The sequence below is a fragment of the Lepus europaeus genome, chromosome 1 (assembly GCF_033115175.1).
Source record: "Lepus europaeus isolate LE1 chromosome 1, mLepTim1.pri, whole genome shotgun sequence".
NCBI classification, from domain to species: domain Eukaryota; kingdom Metazoa; phylum Chordata; class Mammalia; order Lagomorpha; family Leporidae; genus Lepus; species Lepus europaeus.
Window position 1 is genome coordinate 44,218,812 of NC_084827.1, and position 21,446 is coordinate 44,240,257.

General features: G+C 43.1%; 1 protein-coding gene across 1 annotated transcript in view; it reads right to left on the reverse strand.

The window, feature by feature from the left end:
• RELN (reelin) overlaps window positions 1–21,446 on the reverse strand; it is a 581,586-nt gene that overhangs the window by 394,337 nt on the left and 165,803 nt on the right. Inside the window, exon 3 of the mRNA XM_062213575.1 lies at window positions 4,842–4,977. Coding sequence (XP_062069559.1) covers window positions 4,842–4,977 — 136 coding nt within the window. The remainder of the gene's footprint in view (window positions 1–4,841; window positions 4,978–21,446) is intronic.

Sequence of the window (21,446 nt, forward strand, 5' to 3'; positions counted from 1 at the left end):
TTCAACTGTTTGAAGTAACAAGGCAAATACATCTGCTGTGTTTTCTCCTGATGGATGGAAATAAACAGGCAGCCACGCTGCCCTTCCTGAAGAAGTCTCTAGACAGCCTGAAATGGCTCTCATCAAAAATTAAAGGCCTCTGAGATACACTCAGGCAGCGCTGCGAATCTCTGCATCTGTGTTATTCCAAGTCTGTCAGGTGTTCCGAAATGGCTAGTGTCTTCAATTTGTAAAATCTTTTTTTTTTTTTGTCTTCTTGTTTCATGTGTTTTAAGAAAATGATTCCTCTTGGAGATACTTTCTTTAAAATATCGAATGTTCAAATGGAGTCCTCCCGCGTTTCTCTTCTCTGACCTGAGTTCATGCCACATCAGCGCTCAGGGATCCTAAATAGAACACTGCTTTGTGCATTTTGTATTCAGTTTTCAGGAAGTGCACTTAAGGTTAAATCACCATTATTAATTTAGGCGCAAATCTGATTGATTCTATGGACCATTTTTATTCTAATATTCTGCCAGCTTCTCCATCCAGGCACTTCAACCTAAACCTGATTGTGACCACGTTTTCCTGCAATTCACAGGTGCCCTATACAAAGCCCCCTTGTGATGAGAAAGATATAATCATCATCGAAGAATGGACCGATGTCGTACATATGAAGATCCAACCCATGTCTGACACAGTACTCCAAGAGTACTCCACATTTCAGGATTTTAAAGAGGTGCCTCTTGGAATCTGAATGGATTAGGTAATATTACCTCCAGTACACCTCATGTACAGAAAAGTTTTTAGAAGTAAATAGGAAACACATATTGGTCAGTTTAAAACATTAGAGATTCTGATACCATACTGCAAACACTTTTTAATTTTCATTGGATCAGTGTCGTATTTTTCCACAATAAAATAGACAAGTGATCATTTTATAGGCAACTGCAGCAAAGTGGCAAGAATCACCTGTTTTGAAGGCAGGCTGTGCTGCTGACTAAATGAGCTACTTAGGGAAGTTACTTAACAGCTCTGTGCTTTAATAATAATATAGCACTTAGTCCACAGAATTACTATGAGAATTAAACAGATCCAAGTACGGGCCAGTGCTGTGGCGTAGCGGGTAAAGCTGCTGCCTGCAGTGCCGGCATCCCAAATGAGTGCCGGTTCAAGTCCCAGCTGCTCCACTTCTGATCCAGCACTCTGCTATGGCCTGGGAAAGCAGTAGAGATGGCCCAAGCCCTTGGGTCCCTGCAGCTATATGGGAGACTCAGAAGAAGCTCCTGGCTCCTGGCTCCTGATTGGCACAGCTCTGGCCATTGTGGCCAACTGGGGAGTGAACCAGCTGATGGAAGACCTCTCTCTCTCTCTCTCTCTCTGCTTCTCCTTCTCTCTCTGTAACTCTTTCAAGTAAATAAATAAACCTTAAAAAAAAAAAAGATACAAGTAGCAAAACTGCTGGAACATGGCAAGTTTTCAAAAATATTAATGTTCCAGTCGATCTTTTATTTTATTTATTTATTTATTTATTTTTGACAGGCAGAGTTAGACAGTAAGAGAGAAGAAAGAGAGAAAGGTCTTCCTTCCATTGGTTCACCTCCCAAATGGCCACTACAGCCAGCGCACTGCACTGATCCAAAGGCAGGAGCCAGGTGCTTCCTCCTGGTCTCCCATGTGGGTGCAGGACCCAAGCACCTGGGCCATCCTCCACTGCCTTCTTGGGCCACAGCAGAGAGCTGGACTGGAAGAGGAGCAACCAGGACAGAATCCGGTGCCCCGACCGGGACTAGAACCTGGGGTGCCAGCGCCGCAGGCAGATGATTAGCCAAGTAAGCCGTGGTGCCAGCCCCAGTCGATCTCCTAACATCAATGGCTCTACTCCCAACCTGTGTGTACTCTCCTCCACTTACTGTCGTATGATTATTCAGAATTTCTCTACAGACAAGCCCTTCTACCTACAAAAGTTGAGTGGCCTTTCTCCCCGTCTTGGCTGGGATCAGATTTAAACCACGTCCATCAAACAATCCTCATAAGGGTCCAGAGACCCCCCTCATTTCCTCTCCTCTATGAAATCCTTTCATTACCTGGTTAATGCCACTCTTAGGATCATTGGTTGCTATTCTCACCCTGACTTGTATACTACAGTGTCTGTTTAAGTGTTTACAGCAGGTGATAATGGAATGAACCAAGGCCTTCAGCAACCAGATGCTTCTCCATCCATACATGCCTGTCCCTGCGGAGCCCCAAGATACCCCCAGCGGGCCCCTGTAGACGACATCCCCAGTCAGCAGGAAGTAGCCAGAGAGACTCATCATCGCCCCCTTTCCTAACATCAAAAGGTCAGGATGGTAGCTTTGGGATCCCCATGGAGGGAAGGCCTATACTTTCGGGGAAGAAAAGTCCTTGTCAAGGTCCCCGCGGGTGCCTAAAGGTCAACCAATGAGGATCAGACCCGCCTCAACCTTTAACCCCCATGCCCTGAATCTATAAAAGGAGCCCTCCCAATCTCTGATGCGCGACTTCCCTGGCCCCCGCTCTGTTGCTCTGTTGGGGCCCTGGGAACCTCGCCCGGGAGTGGAATCCTAATAAAAGCCTGTGAATTAATTGATTCGTCTGCCTGGGAAGATTGTGCCTGACACCTTGCACCCTTTCTCTGGCACTTTCTCGCTAACTTTCAAGGTTAGGTGGCTCAGGATTTACCTCCCCTCTTCCCTCCTTCCTTCCTTTCCTTCCCTCCCTTTGTCCTTCTCTCCTCCTCTTCCTCTTCCCCCTCTCCCACCCCCCAGGCTTTCCCTAGTGTGTGGGGGGGGGGGAGGGATTTGCATCCAAAAGGTTTGAATAATTCGGTGCCTCTTTTAACTTGAGTTTTATCATCTCCAAAGACTACCACCTTATTTGGTAGCTCTAATGCCATAATAGTTGGATACCAAGCAACCCTGAAGGAATTATGTAAAATGGAAAGGTTATCAACAGGTGTGGGGAAAACAATGGTAAAGTAGTTTTTGTCCACTTTCTCCAGATGTTCTAGAACATTCAGCACTTTGGGTTCAGGGAATCCTTGCCTCTATGTCATTCAGGTGATTAATTTTAACACGAAAGGCAGTAAACAGTCAGCCTCAATGACCGGGTGGCTAAGTGGTTTACCAATAAAACACGGTTATAGTAGCCAGCGTGCCACTTGCTTTTCCTGGGGGAAGGTACACACAGCACGTTATATACGTCTCCTGAATTTCAGTTCAAATGTTTAATTCTTACTGATGCAACAAGGACATAAGCCTGGCCACTCTCATCACTGGAATGTATTCTCTGGCCTTGAATCTCAGTTGGGTCTCACACCCTAGGGCCTTCATTCCCCACCCTGCACTCTTCTCCAGGTCCCCAGGCCCTGCCCAGTTCCAGGAATTCCCCTCCACCTGCCACCCCCTCCCTCCAGCCTCATCTCTAGCCCTCCTTAAATAGGCCTGGCCCCAGGGGGCGGGGCTTCTGCCACGTGCTCCATCAATGTGCATGCAGGCAGTTGGTCACCCACCTCTACGGATTTATTTTCTCTGAATAAATTTGGACTGGCTGTAAATTCGTACACTGCCTCCTCTCTATTCTGTGCCTCTTTTCCTAACATCTTGGTGCCCCGTGTGAGGAGGCACCAATCTGCAACTCTTTTCCTAACACTTATTGTGACTTTTTTTTTTTTAATGGATTTTAAGTAGGTAATATTTAAAGCATTTTAGAATCTGTTTTCAGCATATTTTTTGAATTCATTTTTCTAGGTCCCTGATTTTTCCAATTACTTTTTTTTTTTACTGTATATATTTATGGAATACATTCTGTTGTTTTTTATTTCAAAATATTAAATCAAGCTAATTTACACACTATTGACTATCAAATTCCTATCAGTATTGGCGATGAGAACATTTAAAATCCACTCTTTCACCCATTGTAAAATACACAACGTAGAGCTAGGAACTAGAATCTCTATGCTGTGGCAACAGGTTTCTAAAACTTACTCCTAGCTGAAACAGAGCACCCTCTGAGCCACTTCTCTCCACTCCCCAGCTCCTGGGAGGCAGAGAGACACAGAGCCAGGGGGCTTCCCCTTCTGCTGCCTCTTTCCCCAGATGCTTCAACAAAGGCAAAACTCAGCTCAATCCAGGTCTCTCATATGGGTGGCAGGAACTTCACTACTTGAGCCATCACCACTGCCTGCAGCGGGAAGCTGAAACCAAGAGCCACAGCTGGGAACTGATACAGGATGAAGGAGCCCTACTCAGGTCTTAACCCCTAGGCCAATTCACTTTTATCGTCCTGTATATTTTTGCCAGCTAAAATCCAGTTTAGAACTTTAGAACTCTAGAAGTTATAAATAAATATGCAAAAATAAACTGCTAACACTACTTTTAAAACACAGTTTTGGGGGCCTGCACTGTGGCACAGTGGGTAGAACTACTGCCCATGGCACCAGCACCTGCTATGGGCACAGGTTTGTGTCCCAGCTCTTCCACTTCCAATCCAGCTGCCTGCTAATGGCCAGGGAGAAGCCCAACTGCTTGGGCCCCTGCACACATGCGGAATACCCAGTTGAAGCTCCTGGCTTTGGCTTGGCTCAACACTGGCCACTGCAGCCATCTGGCTAGTGTAACCAACAGATTGGAGATGTCTTTCTGTGTCTCTCCCTCTCTTTCTCTCAGTTTCAAAATAAATAAATAAACCTTAAAAAAAAAGTTTTGACCTCTTTTACACCAAAATTAGAGGCTTTCAGGTCAAACCTGTGAAAATAATACATTTAAAGGGCTACCCTAGATGCCACTGCATGAGAGAGCGTGTTTGCCTTCCATACCATCAGCGACGCTCTGGGTACTCACATGAAATTCACGCAGCCTGTGCCAGCGGGCGGAGCAATCCAGACGAAGCTGAGATTGGTTGTGGGCAGGTGACTGACGTGAGAGGCCACCACGCTGCACATAAACTGGTTTCCAAACTGGTGGTCAGACATGATCCCTGGGAGACAGAAAGGAAAGGACGTTGTAGAAAGACAACAAAACCAGGCCCTCCCTATCGTGGCAAGACAAAAGCTTCTAGACATTTCTCTCCTCTGTCACGATTCATTATGTTCCACTATGGAAAACAGAGCATGGAGAGTTCTTACGAAACTAGAAAGTGACTTGCCATACAACCCAGCAATCCCACCACTGGGTATATACTCCAAAGACATGAAATCATTTATCAAAGAGATACCTATTCCACCACATTTATAACAATCTATGCACATTGGTCAAGAAAGGGAATCAACCAAGGTGTGCATCATCAGATGACAGGATAAAGAAAATGTGCTTTTTAGCACTAAAATATTCTCTTTGGGATGTGGGAACTAAAGCAAACCAACCAACCAACCAACACCTCAATGTGAACACAGAATGCTGCTTCCTGGAGACTGGGAGGGGCGGAAGCGATAGAGGGAGTTTGACTTCAGTAAAAAAAGAGGAAGTTGGGTGTAGAGGATAGATGGTGTCAAATATACTACTTATAAGATGCCAATAGTACGAAACGCTAGGTGTGCAGTATGTGGGAACTCTGTACAACTCAAAATTCAAAACTATCCTGACATTAAAATTATCCTTAAAAATTATCCTTAAAATTATAAAAATAAGAAAAATTTGTTATGCTGTTTAGCTTCCCTATACATCGTGCCATTTCCCCCTTATTATTGCTACAGAGAAATGAATTTTTTTACACACACTGTTGTTAGGGCATGGCCTACCAAAATCACTGCTTTGGGATGTATTTGCTTTGGTTTGGCTGATTGATCTTTCTCCATTCATCAGTGACAACCAGGACCAACCTGCAGTTGAAGGAGGCTGAGTTTACTGGAACAGAAGAGGCCAAATACCATGGGGACTGAGAGGTATCTCAGGAGGCGCCTGGGAGGGAATTCGTTAAAATCTCTGGGCCTACATCAGATTACGTCCGAGGAGAGTGTTTTACGGTTTCAGAAAGCCAGGCATTTCAGGAAAATCTCCAGCCCAGCTGGGGAGATTGCAGGGAAATGTGGATTGGCATCCGGTTTGGGGGCTATCAGGAAGTGGAGGTCATTTTATCACTGGGCATCTTAATTGTTATCTCCGATGATGGAGAATAGAGTGAAGCTAAATCTGCAATTGGTTTATGAAAAGCACCAGGAGTCACGCCCGCACAGGGAAGGATGTGGGTCATCTGTGTGGTGTGCACCATGCCCTTGATTCTGTGTGTGTTCAGGCATAATTACAGAGTGGCCTTGTGTTCGCTTCATATCATCAGAGTCTCGGGATGGCCTGGTCTATAGGGTGGAACTGTGAAACTGCTTATGTCCAGACTGAGGTCACCACAGCCTCACAGTGAGCAGGTCAGCTCCCAGCTGAGACATCAGCAGATGCTTTTTTTCCCTTTTTTTTTTTTTTAATAAAGTTCCCGTAGGATAACCTCAGATATAAAATATAAATAAACAAACAGTATGAGAAAAGTTCATTTAACAATGGACAAAAACAAAGTCTATGCAGACATGAAGAAGCACAGATGGCAAATAAGGACACAAGAAGATGCTGAGAATCATACAAGGGCACCTCAAAAGGCTTGCGGAAAACAGAACTAAAAGATGAGCTTATTTTTGTGCAAAAGATGTATGAAATCATGACAGATGTTTGCATGATGCACATTTTCATGAACTCTCTGAAGTACCCTCAGATGTCCTTAGGGAACTGCAAATTAAAACAACAATGAGATATGGCGACATGTCTATTACAACGACCCAAATGCAAACCACCGACAACACTCGAGCCTGGAGAGGCTGTATGGCAGTGAGAGCGCTCAGTCACTGCTGAAGGGAATGCAAAACGGTGCAGCCACTTTGGAAGGCGGTCTGGCAGTATCTTCTAAAGCTAAACAGACTCTCAGGGTACAAGCCAACAAATGCACGCCTGGAAATATCCCAAAACAAACTAAAAATTTACATCCGCACCAAAACCAGTTCTTCACAGCTTTATTCATAATAACCAAAATCTGAAAGCAACCGAGATATCCTTCACTGGGTGAATGGTTAATAAACTGTGGTGCATCCAGGCAATGGAATATTATTCAGCCCTGAAAAGAAATGAGCCATCAAGCTGTGCAAAGAAACAACAGGAAGTCAAATATTCACATTGCTAAGGGAAAGAAGCCAATTCCAACTATATGACCTTCTGGAAAAGGCAAAACTGTAGAGATGGGAAAATAATAAGAGCTTGCTAGGGGCTGGAGGGTGGGAAAGGATGAACAGGAAAAAAAGCACAGTGGATGTTCAGGGCAGTGAAACTATTCTTGCAGTTCCACAATGGGGGCTACCACTCTTTAGACAGATTTTCAAGATTCTTAGGAGGTACTGCCCCAAGAGTGAATCCCAATGCACACTATGGACTTTGGGGGATAAAGATGGGTCAGTGTAGGTTCATCCATTCTAACAAATTCTCCACCGTGGGGCAGGATGTCAACAGCACACGAAGTTTCTCATGTGTGGGAAAAGAGATCCCTGTATATGGGGATTCTGTACTTTTCACTCAATTTCATTTTAAGTCCAACTCTTCTCTAAAAAATAAAGTTTATTAATTTTTAAAAATTAATAAAAGCATTGTCAGGAGTGGGAAGTCACGTTTTAAAATTCTCAAATACACTGGCTTTGTGACCTTGGGCAAATGACTCACTATTCTCTCAGAGAGCCTGTTTTATGGTCTTTAAAATGTAAATATCATGCCCTCTGTATCTTAAAGCTGTGAGAATTAAATGACTCAGTACGTCCAAGTATAATCGCATTTAGTACAGAATCTACAAGTGAGCTTTCAGTGAATCTTGATTTTCTTTCTGCCTGCCACAGTGATCATTCTAAAATATGATTCTACTTATACTATTTCTCAACCTCAAAAAATAAATAAATAAAACCTTTCAATGTGACCCCCCCACACACATTGTCTTTAGTGGTGCTGTCCAATATGTTAGCTGCTAGTGGTTATTCAAACTTAATTAAAATTAAATGCAAATTAAAGATTCTGTTCTTTAATTGCACTAGCCACATTTTGAGCGCTCATTAGATATGTGTGGTCCAGTGGCTGCCATACTGGACAGCAAAGCATGGGAAATTTCCATCATCACAGAAAGCTCTACTAGACAGAACTGGTCTACGTAGGATAGAATTAAGACCCTTTGGGTGTGCCTTGCATTTCCTTCTCCAACTCATCTTTGGCATTTTCTATTCCCATGTCTTATCCAGTCCCTCATCCTTTACACACCCAAAATACGAAATAAACCCCTCTCTACCTTTGCACAAAGTATGCCTTCCACTTAAAATGCTCTCTATCCTCAACCACTCTCAACCACCTGACAGAGGCTACATCAATATTTATTTCACTTTCTACTCTGTCAAGCCTCTCCTATCTACCTCCAGGCAAACTCAGCAAGCTCCTCCTACAAGATCCTGCAGAACCTTTTACTTCAGTCTAGCATGGCTCTTAGCCCAAGGCATTTGGAATGCTCTGTTTTCTTTCTTTCCCTGTATCTTATTTCCTTTAAAAACACAAATCAGGCCCACTAACCTACATTCCTCTGCACCCGGCACAGTACGCATACTCAGATATATCACTTATTTTCTTTGTATCTTTACTCTTGGGTGTCATGCTTTAAGATGGCATCTCTATCACCAAGATTAAAACAAAATTTTCCTATATTTCCCTTTTACTAGTTGATTTTTCACATTTACGTTGTTAATGTTTCTAATTTTTTTAGTTAAAAAATTTATTTGAAAGGTAGAGAGACAGAGAGAGAGAGGGAGAGTGCATTGGTTCATTCCTCCAATGCCTGCAACATCCAGGCCTGGTCCAATTTCCCAAATGCCCACGACATTCAGGGCTGGCCAGGGTGAAGCCAGGAGCTGGAAACCCACTGTGGGTCTCCCACATCAGTGGCAAAGACCCAAGTCCTTGAGCATCATCCACTGCCTCCTAGGGTGCACAGTAACAGGAAGCTGAGATCAGTAGCACAGCTGAGACACAAAGCCAGGAATTCAGATAAAGGATGCTGGTGGCCTGTGGCAGCAGCTTGACTGTTGTGCCAGACCTGACCCCACCCCTACATCTTATTATGTGGCACAAAGTAGGCATTTAACTTTATTATTTTTCCCCCTAAGTGACTCTAGGTTTTCAGCATTCTTCCCTTGAGATGCCATGATGCCTGCTCAGAGCTATTTCTATCCCCGTCTCACTCCCCTGGTCCACCAATGATCCCTCTGAAGGCTGCAAATGATCATGACAGCCCCCTGCTGCACTGCCTGCCACGGATCCCCATCAGATTCCAGAAAGCACAAACTCTCCGGCACCGCGTACAGCACTCCGCAAAATCTGACCCCTACTTGCTCTCCCTGCACCTACGTCCCAGCCACACTGCCATTCTTGAGCTCTGGTGGTTAAGCCACACACACTCACACTTCTAAGCACATGCCCTTCAGACACCCTCAAAGGCCTCTCTCCCCAGTCACGTCCCTTGCCCACATTCGGAAGGTGCCCCTCCCCTTTCAATCTCTCCATCACCACACTTGACCACGTCCCCAAGTAGGCTAGAGTGGATTCTGTCTTTAATCTTTACATCCCAAGCACTTGCCATGACATCTAACACATCACAGATACCCGGGAAATGTTTTCTGAATAAGGACAAGAGTGAACTTTCTTTTTTTTTTTTTAATATTTATTTAAGAGGCAGAGTTACAGAAAGAGAGAGGCAGAGACAGAGAGGCAGAGGTCCTCCATCTGCTGGTTCACTCCCCAAATGGTCACAAAGGCCAGGGCTGGGCTGATCCAAAACCAAGAGCTTCCTACACAGGTGCAGGGGCCCAAGCACTCAGGCCATCTTTCACTGCTTTCCCAGGCCATTAACAGTGAGCTGGATTGGAAGAGGAGCAGCCAGGACATGAACCAGTACCTAAATGGGATGCCAGTGCTGCAGGCAGAAGCTTAACCTACTATACCACAGTGCCAGCCCCAAGAGTAGCTTTCAAAATAAATGAGAACAAGAATTATATCATATATGTTACATTAACTAGTGAAATGCAATCTTCTCCAACAGAAAGCCATATAGAATAGGTCAGAACTAGTCTAAGACATAGGGGGAAAAAGTCCAAATTTTGTCACATATACATGAGGTTCTTCTTCTCATTCAGGGTTTTATTTTGTTATATACTGCATGCTGAGACAAAAATCATCAAGCTGGAGAAACCGCAAGGCTAAGGAGGATAAGAGACTGCCAGGGAAATCACAGAGCACCAAAGGAGACTCAATAGCCATGACTCAGGAGCTGCCACTCACCTCTGGCCAGGCACAGAACAGGGAGTGGGTGGGAAGTGACACATCTGCTGGAGTCAGCCCGGCCAAAATGGAAAATCAAAGTTCCAGCCACAATCTTGTGGGAAGGGAAATGAACCAAACAAAATAAGGTGTCGGGGCCGTGGTAATGGGATTCGTGGCCAAGTTCACTCCTCACAATCCCTCTTAGAAAGTGAGTCAGTGTTTAGGCTGCAGGTTACATTCAGAACTTGCAGCTACCGTGGTCCCATCCTGGGCAAAGCTGCTGCTGCACAAGATGCTGGTAACCTAACACAACTCTGCTCAGCAGCACCCGAAGAAACGAAGTCAATATCGGAACCCAGAGATTCTGGGTTAATGGTCTGAGGTTCTATCCTGAACACCTGGAGCACCTCACCCAGGAATTCTAATGTGTAGCCAGCATACCTTGGTAGAATGTTTAGAATTCAAGGCTTAGAGCAACACGCTTCAGATGACCAAAGTACCAATAGACACGTTGGAGGTGTTCAATAGTGTCTTATAACAGGTCATAGTAATAATGGAAAACCTCCTATCTCCTTGCGCAATACTTCTACAACCATCCCAAACATGTATTTTCTGGCCCTTTTTATGTCCCCTTAAATGCAATGAATGTGCATGGCTCTTGCTCTTTTAACACAGGGCTACCACATAAGAATTCATATTTTCTTTGAGAACATCTAAAATTTGGCCAGAGTTGCAGCTGCTAGAAATTTAACTATCTAGAAACCAATCAGTAGAAAAAAATTTTTACAAAACCCTGCTACCCAGGGATCCCTATGTGTATCAAAGCCTCTGTAAGGCCCTATGATGGCATAAAAAAGAAATATAGGAGGAAGCGGCAAGATGGCGGAATAGGAAGGGAGCACACTATTAGTCCGGGGGGGGGGACAGGTTCATAAAAGTGGAGATACTGCAGGGTCAAGGAAGAGTAGGGGAAGAAACAGCAGAGGAAACTCTTCCGGAACTAGTGATTCACAGTGGACCTGCGTGGAGAGCGTGGGAGCCCAAGTTCGGGACACCAGCAGCAGACTCAACACACCAGCGCTGGAACGCGAGGTGAGCCGAACCTCAATAGCCCGAGACACCAGCGGGCAAGCGGAAAGAGGAGGCTAGAGGGAACAAGGCTTGAAACTCCGTGGGGAAAAGTTCACCAGGCTAACTAGAAGAGAGAGAGGAAAAAAAAAAAGTGACCGATACGGACACGAGTTTCTCTCTCTCCGCTCACCTCTCAAAGGCGAGCAAGACAAAGAGCAGGCGCCATTTTGGACGTACGTCATAAGCAGGGCGACCTCAGGTCTGCACCGGCCCTGAGCCTAGCAGAAAAACCTGACTCTGGGGGGAGGGGTGAAATAACAGGAGATTAGCATCTAACTTGGCAACCCAGTGGGAGACTGCAGGAGAATTGGAGCCCACACTGAGGGCAGCACAGATTCCCTGTGTGGTCCTTGGGAAAGAGCTTCCGATCTCTGGCTCCTGTGGGTATATCATTTGCCTGCTAACTACCTCCAATTACGTTCAGCTGTGCGGAATTACGTCCCTTTTGAATCAAAAAAAGAAATTGAGAGAGATTTACCACACCTAACCTGGGAGTGTCATCTTTGACACACCCTCAACCCTGAGGAACCAAACACAGCTCTCAGTCCACACTCATCTCAAGCCTCTAAGGCTCCACTGAAAGCAGACAGTCCACTTAATATAGAGCCATAGTGTAACAAGAAAAAACACCACAGTGAAGAAACCAAATATCTCCAACATGCCAAAAAACAAATGCAAAAACCGAGGTAACAAGAACAAGGAAGACACTATGACGCCCCCAAATGAAAAAGACACCCCAATTCAAGATTATGAAGATGATGAGATAGAAGCAATGCAAGAGGCGGATATCAAAAAATTGATAAGAACATTAAGAAGTTCTCAAAAACAAATTCTTGAACTACAGAAATCCTTCATGGACAAGATAGAAAATCTCTCTCGAGAAAATGAAATATTAAGGAGGAATCAAAATGAAATGAAACAACTAGTGGAACAAGAAACTGTGATAGTGACGAGAAATCATAATGAAATGAAGAATTCAATAGATCAAATGACAAACACATTAGAGAGCCTTAAAAACAGAATGGGCAAAGCAGAAGAGAGAATATCAGACTTAGAAGACAGAGAACAGGAAAGGAAACAGGCAAACCAAAGAAAAGAAGAAGAAATTAGAAATGTAAAAAATATTGTCGGGAATCTACAGGATACTATTAAAAAACCCAACATTCGGGTTCTAGGAGTTCCTGAAGGCATGGAGAGGGAGAAAGGATTAGAAGGCATTTTTAGTGAGATACTAGCAGAAAATTTCCCAGGTTTGGAGAAGGACAGAGGCATCTTAGTACAGGAAGCTTATAGAACCCCTAGTAAACATGACCAAAAGAGATCCTCACCAAGACATGTTGTAATCAAACTCACCACAGTGAAACATAAAGAAAAGATCCTAAAATGTGCAAGAGAGAAATGTCAGATTACTGTTAGAGGATGTCCAATTAGACTCACAGCAGACTTCTCATCAGAAACCCTACAAGCTAGAAGGGAATGGCGAGACATAGCCCAGGTACTAAGAGAGAAAAACTGCCAGCCCAGAATATGCCAGCTCTCATTTGTGAATGAAGGTGAAATTAAGACTTTTCATAGCAAACAGAAACTGAAAGAATTTGTTGCCACTCATCCTGCCCTGCAAAAGATGCTTAAAGATGTGTTACACACAGAAACACAGAAACATGGTCACCATTATGAAAGAAGGTAAAGGAAGGAAACCTCACAGCAAAAGATCACAGGAAGCTCAATTTCTCTTTGACATAGAATTAAACTCTGATGCTCTGTTAAAGCAATGTGTTAAAGTAATCTACTATGTTCTCTTGATATCTGTTAAATTCTAATTGTTCAAAAACAGCTGAATTTTTATTAAGAGCTATGGGTTATTTAAATATGTGCTTATTTTCAAAGATTTGAATAATCACCTTGTAACAATGATCAAATTTGGTCTATGTTATGTCATGATGTTAAGGAATCTTATTTCAACCAGATATTTTGGATTTTGAGCCTTCTTGGCATTCTTGACAGGCATTCAAAAAATCAAAGTTTCAAACAATCTTGACTCTAAAATTTCCAGTAAATCCTGGACTTTGGTTTTTCCAGTTTCGGCCCAACTGAAAAAATCGAAGGACCTATGTCTCTCATCTTATAGAGACACCAACTAATCAGACTATTTGGATTATATTAGAAGTACTGTCAAGATGTGATGTGGTACCAAACTTTAAGTTTCTATAATGGAAAATGCTATTAATACAAATGTTTGAGAATTAAAAAGTCTAATGATTTTGTGTTACTAGACATGATAGTTATCTTGAGAAAGCCCCAGAAGCCTAAAGGGTTAAATACTTGTAAAATTCTACAGGTACTTTCAAAAATACTGTGAAGTAAGCAAGTGCCTCTTGTTGGTTGATGAGTTTATAATTTTAAACATGGCGACTTAAAGTCTTTTGTCATCCACAGTTATATATGATTTGCTGCTCATAAAACTAAAGCGTTGTTGGTTCTGTGTTTAGCTGTCCACCTATAGGTTCCTATGGACTTTTTCCAGCCACTTCTATTGTATTCAGTACTTTGGGATGGCTCTGTAAACAGATGACGCCAATAATGTATTAACAGTACCAACTGAGAGAAAGTATGGTTAACTGAGTTTACTAAAAACAAAAAGCAATTCAAATCAATTGGCAATCTACAAAAAGAGTTAAAGATCTTAAAAGCTATTATTAAAATTGCTATATTGGTCTACTATGCTATGTTATATGTGTGTACATATTGTATGTCCACATGGGGAAATTTTATTAAGAGTTTTATTTTAAATGGCTTATAGATAAGATTGTCCATAAATTTAAGCTGCTAAAATCAATCAAAGATACATTTTAATTTGTGTGACCTGAATCTGTGTATCATATGTTTTAAACGTGTTGGTAGAAAGAAACTAAAAACATTTTATATGGTTGTGCTTAAGTTTACTGGTTAAACAAACTACACCATGTTAGATATTTAAGAGGTGTTTCCAAATACATGATTCTTAAAATTTATAGAAGGCATTGGACCTTCTGGTAAATGTTTTCTTAAGTTGTTATCTAATGGTTGAAACTGTTTGCTAAGTATTCATGTGATATTGCTATTGTCAGCAAGCGATCTAGGACTTGCTCCTTCATTTCTCTATTCTAAGCCCAACTTGTTCTTTCATTTCCCTATTCTCTTCAAGGTAGGAAACTAATTCTATTATGAAGGAATCTGTAGGATGCACAATATAATCTTTAGACCTTATAAAAGAGATGGCTAACATTTTTCTGCAATAGCATAGCCAAAATAAGAACTTAAATAATAATCTCATAGCTAGATTCACTTCGCCATCAGCAAAGTATACAGTAAGTAGAAAAAACCTCCCTTTCAGACCAAAGGGAAAGAAAGTTTTAAAGTGAGAATATAATTCTCCTCATGGGCATTGTCTACCTTAGAAAAACTACTACAGAACATGCCTGTGACTATAGACTTGTAGTTCAGGCCACCGAAGTTTAGAGATGGGATACGGGCACTCCCTTGACTTGCATCCTCTGGTCTGCTTGAACACAAACCAGGAGGAAAAGAAAGCTCGGCATAAGAAGCAATGGGTGGCAGGCCTATTAATGGCTGATCTGTACAGTGATCTGCCCTCAAGGAGACCCAACAGGCCAGTCCATTGCAGTGGCTTTCCATGTGGTAAGCCTGGGCTTCAGCAGAAGTCAGCTTGTGAAGAGCCCTGGCAGCTCTGCCAAGAGTTGGATCACAGGAAATGGACCTGCCCTGGAGTCAAAGGATGCCTAGGTCAGAGCCACAGATCTTATTGGCTCTAAGCTGAAAAGCCCTTCACTCAGCCCAACTTCCAAAGTGACCACTGCAGCTGAGGGGATGGCCAAGTAGGGTCAGCAACATTGCAGGCAGAACTGTAAATTTCTTGTTAGAGATGCCCCCTGCCTTTACCTGGCCAGCTCTCCTCCCAGGCCAGCCAAGTAATGAAAGTCAACAGAGTGCCTTCCCCTAGGAGGTTCACACCTCCCTTAGGATGTACCTCATGTGAAGAGATAAATAGGTCTGGGCCTCTTAACCTACAAGGCCTAAAGCCCACCAGATTATTATCAAGCCCCTTCTATCAGGTTCTATTTGCCTCTCAATCAGAAAACTTAATTGTAGCTTAGACAGCACCTTTCTTAGCTCCTCTAATAATGACTCTGTCTTTTGTTCTAGACCCTGTCTAGCACACTCGGGCCTCATTCCTTCGTAATCATAACCTCTACTCTACCACCAATGGCTCTACTCCCAACCGGTGTGTACTGATGGTCCTCTTCCCCACTTAATGCTGTATAATTGTTCAAACCTGGTAAATGCCACTCTTAGGATCATTGGTTACTATCCTCACTCTTTCTTTTATGACCTTGTCTAAATATGATCAGAGTTGGCAAACTTGGAAGGCTTCCATAGCCTTGCCAACTCATGACGACAGCTTAGGGTGGTTACTGGCGCCATAAACTAGAGTGTCAATTTGTTGGGTCAACAACAGGAGCCACTGTGCACTTGCTCCTCATGTGGGATCTCTGTCCTTAATGTGCTTTACATTTTTATTTAATGCTATAACTAGTACTCAAACAGTATGTTTCACTTTGTGTTTCCATGTGGGTGCAAACTGTTGAAATCTTTATACTAAATTGATCTGTATATAAAGAGAATTGAAAATGAATCTTGATGCAAATGGAGGGGGAGAGGGAGAGGGAGAGGGGAGGGTTGCGGGTGGGAGGGAAGTTATGGGAGAGGGAAGCCATTGTAATCCATAAGCCGTACACTGGAAATTTATATTCATTAAATAAATGTTAAAAAAAAAAAAAGAAATATAGGGCAAGGCCATTGTCCTGAAATGACTAGAGCTGGGAAGAGCAAGTGAGAATGAACTAACACTCTAAATAAAGGTTCGCAAACAGGTAAGCACTAGCTAGGTGTTATCAGTGAAAAACAGAAAATAGTAATGATAAAGTGGGACAACCATACGAATGACAGCTAATGCTTACTGGACACACACAATGACCTGGCATTAGTTTGAGTGTTTGTGAATGTTAACTTATTTAAGGCCCTTAACAGCTCCTTAAGCTAGCATGTTCTCCATTTTACTGATTAGGACACTGAGAAAATGGAAACAGAAGAACTTGCTCATGCTCACACAGCACCTGGGAGAGTGGGCCCTCACTACAGCCTCAGAAGTGACTTGGTTAGAGTAGGCATTTGGCCCAGCAGTCAAGATGTCACGTGGGACAACCACATTCCATATCAGAGTGTGTGGGTTCAACTTCTGGCTCCAGCTCCTGTTCCAGGTTCCCGTTACTGTGCACCTGGGAAGGCAGCAGATGATGGCTCAACTGGTTGAGTTCCTGCTCCCTCCATGGGAGACCCAGACGGAGTTCTCAGCTCCTGGCTTCAGCCTGGCCCTGGCCCCAGCCCCAGTGCTTGTGGCCATTTAGCAAGTGAACCAGCGGATGGGATCTCTCTGTGCGTCTCTGTCTCTGTCAGTCTCTCTTCCCTGCTTTGCAACTAAATAAGACACTGCTCTATTGAAGTAAGACTGGACTGAGTCTAGAAGAAATACTGCAAATTCCACGTTTGTTTTTATTTCCATGAAACAGCAGGGTGTAACCAACATCACACTGCTCTGTGACATGCATCAGGGTACACCTCTCAGGCTGCACACTGACATCTGTTAAAGGCTGGTCCATGATCACTCGGAGCCCTTTCAGCTCCACTGCTCTCAGTACCACTTAAAAGAACAGAAGGAGGATGGGAGGGCACTCTACAGGGTTGACACAATGAATGGAGTGCGCGCAGAAAAAATGAGGTTGAGAAGTCAGAATCAGTGTCCAATGTTCAAGGAAGCACAATACACTGTCACAGCAACCTGCTTAATGCCTTCCGTGTCATGGGAGATACATATTATCTGACTAATATAGGTGATTCGGAATCGTATTCTTGGGATAACTGAAATTTGAATTTAAAAATGAATTTGAATTTATGTTGGTGCTTTTGTTGCTGCATGGTGGGGAACAGGATGCACATGGAGTGTTTAACATTATTTGGGAGGGGAAAAACCAGATGTATTATAAAGGAATTATAACTTGTTTTTGAGAGGGTATGTACTTATATATGTATGTGTAATGTAGTTATAATAAAGATTTATTTATTTGGCTATGTGCAAACCACTAGACTTAAAATTTTCTAGGAATTTGTTCCCCAGGGGAAATAATTTCCTGTGAGAAATCTGTTTTTTTTCCCCATGAGAACGAAGTGAACACTTTTTCTTTTTTCTTTTTTTTTTTTTTTTTTGGACAGGCAGAGTGGACAGTGAGAGAGAGAGAGACAGAGAGAAAGGTCTTCCTTTTGCCGTTGGTTCACCCCCCAAAAGCCGCTGCGGCCGGCGCACCGTTCTGATCCAAAGCCAGGAGCCAGGAGCTTCTCCTGGTCTCCCATGCGGGCGCAGGGCCCAAAGACTTGGGCCATCCTCCATTGCACTCCCGGGCCACAGCAGAGAGCTGGCCTGGAAGAGGAGCAACCGGGACAGAATCCGGCGCCCCAACCAGGACTAGAACCTGGGTGCCGGTGCCGCAGGCGGAGGATTAGCCTATTGAGCCACTGCGCCAGCCCCAAAGTGAACACTTTCAAGCAACTCTCCCATTCCAACTTTGAGTGACCAAAGTGGATTTGTCCTTCAACTCAGAAGTTCTACAAAATTGATAACTGTCTTGATTTAAGCAAGGTTTTAAAGCATCGTATGTTATAAAAACATTTCCTTTTGAACATTGTGTGCACACGTTTCAAAAATAGAATAGTCACACTACCTGTGACTTCTCTGCCAAAAATCAAAATAACTCTTTAGAACACTGATTCTTTTGAACAAAGTCGGGGTGTTCTACATTCATTAAGTTGAACTGAATTTAGTTCACAAATTATTGAATGTTTGTCTTCTCCATCAAAGTTGTTGTAGAAGGAAGGGAATCCACAGCAGAGATTCCTTTATGCACACTGTCCTTTCCCAACACTGGGTTCATGATGTCTTTATTATCTCAAAGTTTCATCCACGATCCCTTTTAAGAGAGAAACACACATTTCTGTGCCTTCCAGGATGTCATTTTCCTTGACAAGTCTTCAGTTATTTTAAGTTTGTGACTAAACCTTGTATGAACTCCATTTTCTCTCAGGAATACTTTTCTATGCTTTTAATGTGCATACCTTAGGTCTCCAGAACTGTAACTAGCAATTCTATGATTCCCCCATCTTTATAATAAAAATGTACATATTCTGCTAAGACACATAGGCTATTCCCTTCCAAGACACACTAAAGGTTTCATTACCAAAAATAACCAATCTGGTGAGGAAATCAGACATTCGTGTGGGATGTAGTCTGTATTTTGTGGCTAAAAGGTATGGGTGAAGCAGCCATGTGCACTTCAGAATTGGCCATAGTGAGTGTTAAAGTGGAAGAAATAGAGCCCGTTTTATTTTTCATGGATCTGAAGAACTAAAACATCTGCGAATGGGGTATCACCTAGGAAAGTACAAACACACCAAAATTACAGATTTTTGTTACGTGAAAAATGTAACTGCCATGCCTAAACATGATGAAATCTTACAAGAAATATTATTATTTCAAACATTATCAGAAGGTTTGGTAGAATGTTTTTCTCGGGAAGTTTGGTTAAGTCATTGACTCATGGCTACATAAGTTGTGTAAGATAAGAATGGCACCATTATTTAACATGATTTCTATTTCCTTTTCGTCATTTGTTCTTTCTTTGAGAGAGATATTTAAAGGCTTCCATCAGTTAATAAAAAAGCAGAGACCGCTCTGAAAATCCAGTTTGGAAACTGAGTGCTACGTTGTAAATGAAAAGGAGCAGACGAATCGTGCAGCTCCCTTTTCGTCATTCTTTATTTGTCACTCTTCAATCTGTTACTTCAAATCCGAATAACTGTTAACTCAAAAACTGGCTTGTCTCTCATTTGCTTCCTTTACTAGGTCAGCGTCCCCAAACATTTCAACAAAGCCAAACAGGATTTTACATGCTGGAGAGTGATCGCACAACTTCCTGAGAACACCCTCCCTGCAGCTTATCTGTGAAGTACCAACTTGACGAAAATCGGTCTGAAAAGGATAGCTCTCAAGTAGTGCTAGAAAATAATGAATAATACATGCAAACACACTCACACATACATGCTGTGTGTGCTTATTTTTTACAACATTGATTTGAAGGCATTGGCTTTAAGATTTAAGTCTACGAAGCAAAAAAGTACTGAGACATTTTTAAAAGACACAAAATCCACTCTGGGATTGTATGTCTATGGACATAAGTCAGAAACATAAGATGGTCTCCACTACTTCGACACCTCTCGTCGGTTCTATCAACAGAGCCTATTCTAAGACAACCTGACTCTTCTCTTGTTGGTTGCAGTTACAACCAGGAGAGCCCCTACTGCTGCCTGTCCATTCCTCTCCTAGAAGTCGCACTTGCCTTCCCTGTGCCAGGTGACTTGCATGTATCTTTCCACTAGTGGAGTTGAAGGAAAAGGCCGAGAGCAAAGACCCTGGAGGCAGCCTGCCTGGGTGTAGTTCCTTGCTCCACAACCAAGGAGTTGTGGAAACTTGGGCAGGCTACTCGGCTATTCTGCTTCTCAGTTTTCTCTCCAAGAAAACAGGGTGATGATACTAAATTGGCAGTGGAGACTGAATGAGTTCATGGCACTCACATGGCATCTCTAAAAAGTTCGTGGAAAATTAATATTAGGAAAAAACTATGCAAGGATTTCAAAATGTTTTGCAACAAAATCAGTCTTTTTTTTTTTTTGGAAGATTTATTTATTTGTTTGAAAGAGTTACAGAGAGAAAGGAAGAGAAAAAGAGAGAGAGATCTTCCACCTGCTGGCTTATTCCCCAGATGGCTGCAAAGGCTGGGACTGGGCTAGGTTGAAGCCAGGAGCTTCATCAGGGTCTCCCACAGGGGTGGCAAGGGCTCAAACACTTGGACCATCCTCCGCTGTTTTTCCCAGGCCATTAGCAGGGAGCTGGATTGGAAGTGGAACATGAGCTGGCATCACAGGTAATGGCTTTACCCATTATGCCACAATGCTGGCCCCAAAGTTAATTTACCTTTTAATTCCATTTCCTAAGAACTTCCTGAAGTAAGTATCTTCATAGTGCTATATGTTGGCTATTAATATTCCCAGTTTACATATAACAGGATCAATGCCCAATAGATTCAAATGCTGTGACAAGGAGGGCAGAGTCAGAAAATGATCTTTTTTTTAATGTTCCTTTATTACTTAAAAAAAAAAGATTTATTTGTTTGAAAGGCAGAGTTACAGAGAGGCAGAGGCAGAGATAGAGAGAGGTTTTCCATCTGCCAGTTCACTCCCCAAATGGCTGCAACAGCCAGAGCTGAGCTGATCCAAAGCCAGGAGCTGGAAGGAGTTCTCCCACACAGGTACAGGAGCTCAAGGACTTGGGCCATCTTCTTCTGCTTTCCCAGGCCATAGCAGAGAGCTGGATCAGAAGTGGAGCAGCCGGGTCTCCAATCCGCACCCATATGGAATGCCAGCACAGCAGGTGGCAGCTTTACCTGCTACACCACAGCACCAGCCCCAGTGAATAACATTTTAACACAAGTTCATCTCCCATTTTATACTGTCCGCTGGCTTCTGCTCTACATCCTTTTAGTGCACTCAGTCCTGGGAGAGACCCCTGTCTTAAGCGAACAGAAATCCTTTAAAACGCAGTGATAGCGTGCAAACCATCTGACTGGGAATGGAAGGAGAGCCCTTGCTCTAGACACAAGCTCAGGGCTCAAAGACTCCCCCCCCCGCCCCCCACATGTGTTGACTTTTTAAAGGTTTTTGGAAATCATTTGCCTTCTTGAAAGATCAAGTTTAAGTCCGAAGTTGTTCCACATGTGTCTCTGTGGCCAATGAATTTAATAGGACAGCGTTCTTTCCAAAGAGCTATGTGAAGTC